Below are 14,345 nucleotides of genomic sequence, written 5' to 3'. Positions count from 1 at the left end.
TTTCATTTAATTCAAATAATAACCAAATGGGTCAATGTTCTGATAGTACTAGTTACAATAGAGTGTTTGGTCCATGTTTGGCCTTATCTCCTGTGAGGAGAAAAAAGCAGTTTCAAAAACTGTTGGGTGACAAGTTTTCCTCCAATCAGGATAGAGTGGGGCCTTCCTCCAATCATGATCAAGTGGGGGCAGGCCTTATTGCGCGTAAGGCCCGCCTGTCACCTACATGAAAACTGAAACTTAAAGGAGCTATAGTCAACTTTTTCATTGTAGGGCTGACACTTTGTTTACATCCTAGTCTATAGACTAGAATGTAAACAAAGTGTCGGTCTGACAATGGCCAAAATGATTATTTTATCATTATCTTACGCTTTTTGTGGTCGTTTTTGAATAGAAACACATATATGAAGCTTATTTTTTTATAAAATATTTTCGAAACATTTTTATTTTAGCATCCGTTTTTCAAGAAAAAGTTGACTATAGCTCCTTTAACCCTCTAAGGCCCACGGTTGTAATATTACAACGTTTGTATTTTATCCAAAAAAAGGTTTAAATCATTTTATTTTAGCTCCCCCTACCACCTAAACACCACCATTGGATTCTATTGTTTAGTATTACAATGCCATTGGCCACAATATTTGCATATAAATACCCCCCACAGGGGCTGACATTCACACCCGCCACACCCGCTGAAATTCCAGAGTTTTGACAAACAACATCTCACTTTTTCATGGAAGCTATACCTCACAAAAACATAAGTAAAATGCCTGTACTATTTTTTTTGGTGATCATTAGAATGTCTAGAACATGTACATATTTTATTATTGTGAAAAATATCCCCCATATGTAAATTAGAGCATGATTTATGATTTTTGATTTATGGCTATAAAATCTTACAAAAACATTTTTTTGAAAAAAACATTACATTTTCCTCTGAATAGGACTCCTACAACACCATCTGATTTTTTTCAATTTTGTATTTCAAGTATTTCTTAATGCGGGCCTTAGAGGGTTAAGTGAAATCTCTTACCCTACCTTTGAAAATAAATATTGTCACTTTGGCTACAGTGTGCGTGGCCGCTTCTTTTTCTTGTAAAGACTATATTAATGGGATAAACTTTGACTAAAAGAATGCACAGACCAGGTTTCTTGCTTGCACTGTATACATATATGGGTCAGGAAGTAGTTAAACCCTAGACTTAGTAAAGTGGCAGCTCCGATGTTTCTGATGAGAACAGGGATGATATTGATGACATCAGGGATCTCCATATATGCGGCTATGAACCCCATGTATGGAGATAATCCCATCGGGTGGGGCACAATGCTAGGCACCCTATGGTATACTGTATATAGTCACACATGACTATCGTCATAGACGGTATGCGTTGCCAGTACCCCATATATGGAGCTACCTGACACATCCTACTAACCTATCTAGGTCTGACCTCATAAACTCCATATTTGGACAAAGCATTTGTGTGGACCAGGTTTCCTAGTACAAGTACCTATACCAACATCGTCTTAACAGAAAATGTAACCTCTGAGGGACAGTCAAGCTAAGAATGTAACAAATGTGTTGATGGATCCATGTTTGCATCATATCACATGCTTACAACCCTACTCTCCTTTTAACTGTAGCCTAATAGCAGCATGTGAACCCTGGTCTAACAGTGAAGATATATACTTAGGACCGCTGTGTTCACACCAGTAATTGCTAGGAGGAAGAAGTCAGCAATGTTAATGGTCGTCTTTGATTATATTCAGTCACGGTATGTTAAGCCCGATTTATACTTAGTCGTACAATGGTCCCTCACGCCAAAAATATAAACGTTTCTTTTTAACACATTTTTGTTTTCACCAATATGTTCACTTTCCCAAAAACATTTGGGTAATTTGATCTAACTTCTTTTTAACCATGATAAAATCATCAAAAACACCCGTCCTTGGTGACTCATACTGCCCTCCTAATATGTGAGGGGCCATGTTTATTTTTGTTTTTTAAATACATCAAAAAAGTAATGGAAAAAACACAGCCCCTCACGTATGAGGGCAGTATGAGTCACCAGAACCAAGGATGGGTGTTTTCGATGAATCTATCATGGTTATGGACTATGGAGTTTGAAGTTTGTATAGGAAGGGGGCGTGTCTAGATATGGATATCAAATATCTAAAAACTGTATGTGGTGCTCCCATAAGCCAGAGTAGACTATACATTTTTTTGTGTGAAAGTTAAATATACTTAACTTAATAGTAAATAGTAAATCAAAAGGAGTAATACATTCTAATTTAGTTGTTGATTATATTTTAATATTGTTAATCTATCAAGTACCTCATAATTGCAAAAACCGTCACATCTTGTCAGGAACGTCAGAGGGTAACGCCTCAATGTCTATATCTGACCTATGACATGCCATCACATTGTGACATCACATTCCGTCCTTGTCCCTTGTATGCCCATATATGGAGATCCCTGATGTCATCAATATTAAGCCCATAGCTTGGAATGCCCATATATGGACATATTGTGTGAGTCTCATGTGGTCTATAACATAAGACATCTATGATGTCAGACGTCAGTCATATCCATATTTGGGAAAATATTTTGTCCACATTTTGTCCAACTTAATTTCTTAAACAACCAACCGTAACTCGAATCACACTTGCAACTGAATTCTGTCCTGTGCGTAATCCGTCCGGGCGAGGTCGCTTTTCCCCCTTAGGTGTCTTACTGGTGGTACAATAGTTGAGTAAAGGTACTTATTTTCCACAACCACAGCATACAAGCAAATACAAATACATGACAACATGAGAAATTATGGTATATTGGTACGTGTTTATTTTCACTAATGGAAATTGTACAAGAGTATGATGTTGCTGCACTAAAATGATCATTTGCTTTAAAATAAATACCGTAAACACAAATACAGACAGTCGAACACACGAGAGGACACCAGGCTTGTTCCTGGACCGAGCAACACACTACTGTACTGGGTTCATCCGTAGTGCGTTAAAACTCAACATTGACAACACAGGAGAAGACGAGAGGAGAGGAGGAAAAGGAGACACAGCTGTGTTCCCATGAGGCTTTGGGGGAACTCAGGGAGGAGATGGTGCTAATAAGCGATGGGAGTGAATAACTATCTGGCCTACGGGGCTACAGAACAGAGGTGTGAGCAGTGTTGGATGATGCCTTACTCAGGCTTACTGATAAAACTCACCCGTGTAGCTAATGCGATTTTAAATGCGGGAGGAAGTGAAAGCAACATTAAAAGATGTTTAGCTTTCAGTCATGGACACGCAGGAGAAAGAGAACCACTGAAATGAGTGCCCGTACAAAGTACCGTGGCAACCATTGAATCATTGAGTAGAGGACTGCTCAGGAACAGGATGGTTACTTGACACCCATTCTTGGGGAGTAAACTACAAGAGACAATTGATTATAGGGACCCAACTTATTCCAGTACCTACGATATAGGTGAGTTTTTGCTTTTCGGCACCTCTGAAGCCTTGTGAACAAAAGGATACATCACATACACAGTACATCACACACAAATAATCAAAAGTAGAAAATGTATAAAGCAAAATAATATATTTATATATTTATACATAATAGAAATGCAGTTGCATTCATGGAGGTAGACACTATAAACATGTAGGCTATTCCTGATGCGTTTTTGATGCACCTCTGTCGTTGGACCGTTGAAAAGGGCAACATTACATGTTAGAAAACATGATAACTCTTCTCCTTTTACTTTCATTGGTGTTGAATGAATTAGAAAATACAGTTGACAACAACACCCCACCTTTTACTACTCAAAGCCCCAAGATCTTCTTCAGGAGGCCATCCTACACTGTTTCTGAACCACACGCAGGGGCGTCACAAGGGGTAGGAAAGTGGGACTGAGTTACTGGGGCCCAAGGTGGAGGGGCCCTAGTAACTTTATCTATTGAAAAATAGCAGACATACAAGCTCACAGCGCGGCACCGAGTGCCGCGCTGCGAGCTTGTAGATCTGCTATTTTTGAAAAGTTGTGAAAATGTGTGAAAATCTTTGAATATATGTATTTTTTAAGCGAACATTTCTAACTCAAATTTTGCTTCTGGGGGTCCCTGGAACTAAATATTTTGAGATCGGGGTCCGTGGCCAAATACATATCATCTTGGGGGTCCTTGACATAGGTTTCTTGCACACATTTTCACGATTTTTCAAAAATAGCAGATCTACAAGCTCGCAGCGCGGCACTCGGTGCCGCGCTGTGAGCTTGTATATCTGCTATTTTTCAATAGTTAACATTCATGGGGGGCCCGTAGTGAATCCTTGTACCCAGGGCCCAGAATTTGGTGTGACGCCCCTGAACCACACGTGCCTCTGAAAACCTCAGAAGCACATAGAGCTTGGTGCAATGTCTACAGGCTAGGCTACCATGGCAACTACTGGGACATCACTGAGAGCAACATAACCCACAATCCCAATAATACAATCTTCATTAAAAAAAGAAAAGGAAAACATCTTACATTCATATCCATAGTAGTAGTAGTATTTCAATTACTCTATGTACCGAAACAATAAATATGTAAATAGTAAATCATTTTACACTAAAAATGTTTGCAAATAGTAGTGTTTATTGTTGTATTTTTGTATTATTTAATTTGTCATTTAGTTGTTCACGGATTATTTTGCTCTAAATGTGTCTATTCATTGTTCCTGTAATTCTAATTAATATGTACAATTTTATGCGTTTCCTTTTTTTTTTGGAGGCAGTTGTGATTTATAGGACATTATATATTAAAAATGTAATTATTAATGCTTACACAGTACAATAATATAGTTGGCTTATAATATAATAAAAAAATACCCATGTGGCCAATGCCTCGAGATAATTATAAGACGGTATATTTTCTTAGAATGTCTATAAGATTCAGAGGTAAAAAAAACAAACAAAACAAAAAATGCATACCTGTCACTGTGCTTTGGAGGAGAAAGTACATAGTGTGGTGTAAAAAATATAATAGGTTTACAAGATTTCTGAGTGCATAGTATGAGTGTATACGGTACTGGGTATGAGGTGGATTGGGTAAAAATGGCAGGACACCACAGATCTCCTCTAGTCACGATGGACTCGGGGAGTCTGGATTTAGATGGCAGGGTTCTCCTTGGCTGCGTAGGAGCTGCTGTAACCATGTCCCTGCACCATGGCTGCTCACACGAACAGCACAGAATATGGTGGGCACCGGCAGCCCTCTGAGGATGACTCTCGCACCCATGAGCCGTGACATCCAGGCGCTGAGGCTGCAGTCCAGAATGTTCTAGGAATTCAACATGAACATTGATTTGCTGCCATGTAGATATCATTATATTAACAATCTTTTACTGTGTAGGTGATAATTCTGGTTTCTTACTTGGTGCTCTCCAGGCCGTCGCCACTACAGCGGTCTGTCTTTGACATGGCGTCACTCTGGCACTCCGCACAGACCAGTCTCTCTCTGACCAGTTGTGCACTCCACAGTTTGAGTTTGCATGCTGGACTGGCCTGTTTTATTCGCAGGTACACACAATAACTGGAGAGAGAGAGTGAGTGAGTGAGAATCATCCAGAAGTTAATGGTTAAAGGCTTTAATAGAACTCATTTGCCTCTACTGAAGGACCTTGTGAATATTTGGTACTGAAATCCAGACACATGTCTGCAGGGTGAACCCAAGCCAAAACACACAGCTGGACTTTGAGATTACTCGAAGAAAGCCAGATAGTAAACAGACTGCCAGTCACAACGCACCATACCTAACCAGTAGTATCTCATTGTTTGAATCAAATCTAGGCTGTTATCATTCTCTCATGATGTAAGCCACTACAAACATCAGCAAAAGAAATCCATCCAGGAAACCTTCAGAAGTACCTGAAGAGTTACAGGCTGTTTCAAAAGACTCCAAAATGGCATTCTTCTGCCTTGAAGCAATCAGAAATCAACCTATGATGGACTGATGAAAGACAGCTGGAGGTCCGACCCCTCAAATTAAGTTGGATCAGTAACTACAATCACGCATAAGAAGATAAAAAAAACTGTTGGCCATCGGAAGACTCATAAGGGCAAACCGGTTGGTGTTGTGGCATCATTGCTATACCCTCTTCGTCGTAATAAACTTGATTTATACAGCACCTTTATTAAATAGAGACTACAAAATGCATTACAAAATTAAAATAGAAAACTATGAAAACAAAGGCTTTTACTGTAACTGCACTCATCTCCCTATGATGCTTATGAGTGTGTGTACCCCCTTGTGTGCGCAAGCTCCCTCTAGGGGGTGTGTGACATTAAAAATGTAATGGTGGTGCTGGTGGGATCCCACTTTTTGCCTGATGAAGACGTAAAGTCTATACGTTGCAGTTGCCTGTAATAAAAGTACGTTTTTGGAGCATATAAACAGTGTGCGGGCGTTCTTCTCGATCCATTATCTGACACCTTGATGTCCAGCACCTGGCCTGAATATAGGCTTGAGATGTGCACACAATTTTGTCTATAATAAAAAATATTAACAACACAAACATTTCTCTGAACTTTGACCTTTCACCAAACAAATACCTCAGTAGGTCAGTTCACGTTTTCTTTTTAAACTACGTATGAAGGTCAAAATTTCTATCATTGGTAAACACAATGGCAACATTTTATTGCACCCCGGAGAAATCACTCACTTCATAATCACATACAGAACTCAACAAAGCTGTTCATTTCTCTGAGCTTTGACTTTTTCCCAAATAAATTCCTCAGGAGGTCAGTTCACTTTTTCTTTTCAAACCATCTGATCTATCACTGGTAAACATAATGGTAACATTGCACCAAATTGGAGAAATCTCACAACATGAGCGGTGCCTTCTATGAATTAATTTCATCAAGCGAAGCTTGGCCAATGCCCAGCTTTGCGAGATACATACATATATACAAAGCCAGATGTAGGAGCGGTTCGCACCGCTCAAAGGAGGGGACCTACTAAAGAGTCCTAGGTGACTCCGGTCAACAAAGTGTATAGAGTTTATGCCGTTAAGCAACTCAATCCTTTTACATTTCAGTGTGTCCATGCAGGGTCATGGTCACTTACAGAAACAACATAGCCTTGCTCATACTGTGAACTCAAAACAATAATGAAGGCTTGTTTTCCAGTTCACTGTGTTCTCTGTGGCAGCTACTTTGAACTTGAGTCCTATTTGTTTTGTCTTTGATTCACTTGGTTGTGACTAAAAATCATCAGCATTGGAATGTTTTGCTAAATGAAATATGAACCTTTGCCACAAGGCCTCGATCACAACCAGAATTTACAAGTGGTTTGCACTTTGGCAGAATTATACCAAGACAATGGGATGACAGTTGCTCCCTCCAGGGTCCATTTTTAGTGTTTATGCGCACATTGTGGTTCACATTTTATATAAACTGGTTGCAAACAAGCCATAAAATTTGAAATATTGAGCAACAACAGGAAATTCAATGCTGCAAACTAAATTATAAGCAAAATGATGCTTACCACAGACAGGAAATCTTGTTTTCAGACCTGTTTTGCCTTAATTTTATGTTAAGTTAAAGCTGCAATCTGGAACTTATTTTAGTAAATAAAATGTTATCTTGACCTATCTGTATGGTAGAATACATTATGTTAAAGGTGAACTTCACCACCTTTCAACCTATCTTCATATAATTGGTCCGACTCCTCACTAATGTTCATGATAAAAAAATAAATCTACTCTGTGTCTCAAAGGAGGGCTGTGGGCAGTTCAGAAGCCCGCCTATCGATGGGGAATCCAAGCTAATAGTAACTGCAGGCTTTCTATTCCTGAAAAGTTACCATGCTATAATGGAAGCCATTGTTCTCGTGACAATACAATATAATATATTTTTTTTTTTTACTCTCACAGCCCTCCTATGAGACACAGTCTGAGTAGAAATAATTGTGCTATTTTATCGTGAACATTCGTGAGGACCAATTATAATATGAAGATATGTTAAGTGGTGAAGTCATCCTTTAATATAACATCTGTGGTCGTTGCAAGTGGTCTACCTAGTTTTCTAGTTGATAAGTGGTGCCTGAAGCTCAATGCGCAATATCTCCCCTGGGCAAGCAGGTGTTCTATCTCAGACCAGTGATAGAAATGTGGTCTCTCATGCAGGAGACCTAAATCCCACACTGCCACACTGTCTTGCAATAAAAGGCTGATAATTTTGCACACCAAAGATAACCCTTAGAGATCATAATTTCATCCCATTTTGTTGCCAGGTCAGAACCAAATTGTCTGGGTCAATTTCCAAGACACTGTTGGCAACTAGTCAGCGTGCCAGATGTCCATGTGAAATCAGCCTAGCACTGTGTTAATCATGGATAAGGCCTCACATTTATGAGTAATCCACTTCCAATCCTCACTTGCTTTGTGCTTCAGTCAAAACAAAGGTATCCGATGTCCACTTTAATCTGAGTAAAAGGGCTCTGTTTAGCAAGGAAAAAGGCCAAGATGTGTGTTCCCTGGGGTCTGATTGTCCTGACACTGAGCCCCATCCACAATCAGCTTTGATCAGAGGTGACATGCAGGCAGAGAAGTTTTGCCCTTTACGTGGATTAGTACCGTCATATCAATCAAGGTCAGCTCATCAGTCATCACACAAACATACCTCCGGCTGTCAAAGTAATTTCAAGCTTAGTTTGTGTGTTATGGTAACCTTGTCCTTGGCCCAAGCCTCAATTTCTTATCTTTTGGTACTCTGATGACTGGAAACAAATTCTGAGATAAACTCAAAACTTGAAAACATGAATTCCATCTCAATTAAAAAAAAAAAAAAGATAGAGACAGAAATGATCAAACAGCAAGGTTTTCAAAAATAAAAGCCTCAACCTCAGAGCAATATACTATGCAATGGGCTCTATTAACACTGAACTCATTTAGTATACTACACAGTAAAATCCTAAGTGTTTTTTTGTATTTATCATTTGTAACTCTCTGGGCCCTATTTTGATTGTCTTACGTACCAGGTCTTATGACTTAACTTAAAGGAGTAGTTCACCCCCAAAACCTTTTTTCTTCTATTGATTACTCATGCCATGTAGACTTGAGTTCAATAATATCTTCTGTTTTTTGTCGCATTCCTAAGACAATAATTTGATTACAGTAAATGTACCCCCATTGATTCCGGTTGGGGACCCAAATGCATTTGTAGTAGCAACATATTTGTTTTTGTAGGCAAATCTTTGAATAATATTGTTTTTCAGAAAACTTAAGCTTTGAGCTTCAGACAATACCACTCAACCAGTAGTGTTCCTACCTGATCACAGTCAAAATGTCTCAGTAGAAGAGCAGGAAGATCACCGCTATCCACTGCAAACGTGCTACTTAAGTTTAAGGTATACTTTGTGAGCCAAGCCATGGCTCATAGCTCTGTACTAGTACAGTAGATACTATTGGAAGCTATGAGCTGTGGCTCATGAGGTTTAACTGTGCAGTAGTTACTGTGTAGTAGACTGTGTAGTAGTTACTCTTAACCCCCCACCCAATGACTATAGAGACCCAGTAGGCTGTATGGGTCAGTGTTTGTATTAGTTGACTGCTAATGGAAGCCCCTACCTGGGCCTCTCCTCCTTCATCAGCATGTGTGGTCGTCTCCAAGGGTCCTTGAAGGTCCTCTTGAATGAATCAGGCAGGATCTTTGCCACCTCTGCAAGGGATTGGGAAGGGATTGGGGAAAAGCAATACTTTAAAACCCAATCATGTCGTGTTATAAGAGGGAGTGCATAAAAAAAAAGTGAGCTGGTGTGCATATTCTACCCAACTGGGCTCAGGAGCAGAAATAACTTCAAAAGAAAGAAATACTTTCGGTCATATGGACCTTCATCTGGCTGCAAACATTTCCTCCTATTATAAGAGGGAGAGGACACAGACACACTTTTCAAGTTTCACTCGCAATATCCTCTCCCATTCAAATGATTCATTGACCATGGGTTGTTGGGCAAACAAACGTATGTGAAAGGAAGTACCACTATTGCGTAAATCATTTACTGTGTAAACCTGGGCCTTTCTTGGAAGTCTTGGACTCGGCTGTTTCACTAATACTGTAGGAAAGTGATTCAACTGGAGAATGTGTCAGGTGGATTTGAAGAAGTGCAGCTGTAGATAAGACTCTGGACCAGTTGTGTGAACGTGATGCTAACTGTCAACAACAGCTACCTCAGAGAATATTGAAATGTCAAATGGATGTACTATAATTGGCCCCACAGAGTTTTGACCAGGTGTAGATGTGGTGTGTGCAGTGTGCACATGCACTTACTCATGCACAGAAAGTGGTCTGTGCAGAACTCCCTGTCTGACTTAAGCCTGATTTATACTTCAAAGTACAATGATAAGCTTTGTCACATTGCAATGTGCTATGAGCTTGTACGTTGGCTATTTTCAGAATCACCAAATTAGGTACAAAATGGTCTTGTGAGTCATGTGACAGAGAGGTTTGTTTATACTAGGCGAGTCAATCTATGAAAAAAGACCACCTAACCCCTAAAAAATTGTCACAAATGATTTTTCAATGGATTCCGGTAGCATTGGGCAAGCTAAATAACATACTAAAAGTCTACCAAAATCAACCTTGCAGAAAGGCTTCATTTTCAAGATGGCGTCCGAGATGGCGGCGGGGAGCTTAAAATGGCTATATCTCCTCCAAAAAAATTGTCACAAATGATTTTTCAATGGATTCTGGTAGTATTTGGCAAGCTAAATAACATACTAAAAGTCTACCAAAATCAACCTTGCGGAAAGGCTTCATTTTCAAGATGGCATAGCTGGCATCCATGATGGCTGCCGGGAGCTCAAAATGCCTTTAAACTGGGATTTAATGTGTAAAAAATCACAACAATTGTGCACTTGGTTACAGATTTTTGAATTTTGGCATGGTGTTAGGTATGGCCACAAGGTTTTCAAAAAATATCACAAACAAGTTGGGCTTGACCCATAGTGGTCTGTTGCAATTAATCCAATATTAAATAGGTCAGTATATGGCTGAAACCCCAAATAATTGATGGAAGAGATTTTACAATGGATTCTGTTACTATTGGGTATGCTAAATAACATCCTAAAAGCTTAGGAAAAACAAATGACTGGAAAGGCATAATTTTCACGATGGCGTCCATGGGAGCTTAAAATCTATATTAATTGGGAGGGAATATGTGCCATCTTAAAAATGATGTCTTTCCAGTAGTTTGTTTTTACTTAGCTTTTAGGATGTTATTGCGACCGTCAGGGAGCAGTTTACTATGAAAACCTCCACCGGCCGTCCGTCCGTCGGTCGGTCACACGTCACACGTCACACCTTTGCCCTGCTCATATCTCTGCATCAGTATATAGGGCTTGTTTGTTTATTGTATGACATCACGCCACATCATCAGCTGTGGACTCTGTGATGTCATCGTATCTCCATATATGGCCATCTCCGTATATGGAGATATAAGTCGTCCATGCCCAAGTATGGGCTGGTGAGGTCAGACTTTGTGTGATGCGTAGGTTATCTCCATATATGGAGATTCAACATTCCAGGCAATGCTCTCTTCCCTGGTGAGAATTGCCCCTTTATATAGGGCTTGTTTGTGTATTGTATGACATCACGCCACATCATCAGCTGTGGACTCTGTGATGTCATCGTATCTCCATATATGGCCATCTCCGTATATGGAGATATAAGTCGTCCATGCCCAAGTATGGGCTGGTGAGGTCAGACTTTGTGTGATGCGTAGGTTATCTCCATATATGGAGATTCAACATTCCAGGTGTAACTATGGCTGCCCGTATGACGTGAGAGGTGGAGGTTGTGATATTTGTGGAGATAAGCGACCAACGGTCGCTTATCTCCCGATTAGGGAGTCTTACTGGTTTAGCATACCCAATAGTAACAGAATCCATTGTAAAATCTCTTCCATCAATTATTTGGGGTTTCAACCATATACTGTACTATTTAATATTGGATTAATTGCAACAGACCACTATGGGTCAAGCCCAACTTGTTTGTGATATTTTTTGAAAACCTTATGGCCATACCTAACACCAAGTCAAAATTCAAAAATCTGTAACCAAGTGCACAATTGTTATGATCTTTTACACATTAAATCCCAGTTTAAAGGCATTTTAAGCTCCCGGCAGCCATCATGGATGCCAGCAATTCCATCTTGAAAATGAAGCCTTTCCGGAAGGTTGATTTTGGTAGACTTTTAGAATGTTATTTAGCTTGCCAAATACTACCAGAATCCATTGAAAAATCATTTGTGACAATTTCTTTGGAGGAGATATAGCCATTTTAAGCTCCCCGCCGCCATCTCGGACGCCATCTTGAAAATGACGGCTTTCTGGGAGGTTGATTTTGGTAGACTTTTAGTATGTTATTTAGCTTGTCCAATGCTACCATAATCCATTGAAAAATCCTTTGTGACAATTTTTTTGGGGTTAGGTCAATTTAGGTGGTAGATTGACTCGCCTATACCCTTTTAAGCCGTGAGCTGATGGCTACCATTACCCATGTGTTTACTGTATTTTGGGTAAGATACCCGCTATACCCGAAATACATTCTTCAGAGGCAGCCGTCGTCTTCCAGTGTCGTAGACCAGTGGTTTTCAACCTGTGGGTCGGGACCCCCAGGGGGGTCCCCAAATTATTTTGGAGGATCCCCAGATGATTAACTTAATGTGCAACATTGTTTTCTCTCTCAACAGTAAACAAATCAACATAAAGTGAGGGTATCTGCACATTTCTAAAGTGACAATTATGACAAATTAAACATTGGTCAAATTGTCAAATATTAGAAGGCAGAAATTGTGAAAATGTAGATCTTCTATTTTCACAATAGAAATGTGTTGTACAAAATGTAATGCCTCAACTCTTAGTACTCATCAGGGAGGGGGTCCCCAGTTAAAATATGATTATTTTGGGGGTCGCGGCCTGAAAAGGTTGAGAACCACTGTCGTAGACTACATGATTGCTACCTTTGCTGCCTTATAGAGGTGACAGGGAAAGAGCAAAATGTATGCAACAGAGGTGTTGTAAAAGTGCAACATCAGGTAGACGGAACGACGTCTATTGCTCCTTTAAGCATTACCTTTGGAACTGCTGCAAACTGCGTCGTTTCCGAAGCATCCTCTTCGCTGCTTGAGGTCCGGGCACGGCGTGCCTCCGTTTCTAGGGGGAATGGATACTTGGCGACTCCGCTCCGTGCTGCCCACCCCGCACAGAGAGGTGCACGCAGACCAGGGACCCCATGGTCCCACCACGCAGTCAATGGCTGCTGGGGAAGCAGGGAGAGGCTGAGATCAGCTGAGGGCAGTGGTACTCACATTCTTAACCTAAGTAAAAGTATCAATACTGTCTGCAATGTAGAAATACTCTGTTACAGTAAAAGTCCATGATTCAAAATGTACTTGAGTAAAAGTATGAAAGTGTTGGCATCAAAATATACTTAAAGTACCAAAAGTAAAAGTACAAATTGTTTGAAAATAGAAGATCGTCTATTTTCAAATAGCCTATAGGTATAAAATAGGGAAATAGTGGATTAATGTATGTTTTATAATATAATCATCTACATCTGCAAAGTAACTACATGTAGTAACTAAAGTTTTCAAATAATTGTAGTTGAGTAAAAGTACAATATTTGGATCCCAGATTTACAGTAGTGGAGTGGAAGTAAACGTATTGGAAATTGGAAATACTCTAGTAAAGTACAAATACTTCAAAATTGTACTTAAGTAAATGTGCTTAGTTACTTTACACCACTGGCTGGTGTAATTCGCTGGGTGAATTAAGACAACCACAAGCCAAAGATGTAAAAACAAGTTGCACAGCGTTTGCTCTTACTTCACAAGTTATCTATTTATTTGGATGGCGGTTGCCCTTAATTGTGTGGGTAAATACACAGTTACAGAGCTGCATTTGTACAGTACTGAATATAATATTCACCTACTCTAGATGGGTGGCAAGTAAGTGCATTGTCCAAAAAGCCAGACTGAGGAAGTCTATGTCTAGCTACGTGTGGTGCCCAACCAACAAGAGCCTACATTATGTGTTCACCTCTGGTTTCTGTTAAGCCACCCATACATAAAAACTCCAATTGTGCACTAATGCACACACTCACTCACACACACACACGCGCACGCACGCACGCACGCACGCACGCACGCACACACGCACACACAGTAGCTGCAACAACAATCAAGTCACCCATTCAGAGAGTCATTTTAACCAATTAAAGTGGAGGAGGCGGAAGCTCTATTAGTTAGATGGCTGCTCTGATCAAAGTCAAACGACTCCCTGAGAGTAATGAGGCCTGGATGACAGATTTTACAGCTGA

At 40.0% G+C, this 14,345-nt stretch overlaps 1 protein-coding gene across 1 annotated transcript in view; it reads right to left on the bottom strand.

The window, feature by feature from the left end:
* Positions 1-5,201: 5,201 nt before the first annotated feature.
* Positions 5,202-14,345, bottom strand: part of LOC308295604 (somatomedin-B and thrombospondin type-1 domain-containing protein) — a gene marked incomplete at both ends in the record, with an annotated part of 20,416 nt that continues 11,272 nt past the window's right edge. Inside the window, 4 exons of the mRNA XM_080738654.1 lie at positions 5,202-5,307; positions 5,401-5,559; positions 9,596-9,686; positions 13,101-13,286. Of these exons, the coding sequence (XP_080594780.1) occupies positions 5,202-5,307; positions 5,401-5,559; positions 9,596-9,686; positions 13,101-13,286 (542 nt within the window). The remainder of the gene's footprint in view (positions 5,308-5,400; positions 5,560-9,595; positions 9,687-13,100; positions 13,287-14,345) is intronic.

This window comes from Nannobrachium achirus, assembly GCF_963921795.1.
Source record: "Nannobrachium achirus genome assembly, chromosome: 12".
Taxonomy (NCBI): domain Eukaryota; kingdom Metazoa; phylum Chordata; class Actinopteri; order Myctophiformes; family Myctophidae; genus Nannobrachium; species Nannobrachium achirus.
This window is presented reverse-complemented; position numbering and strand designations above follow the sequence as displayed.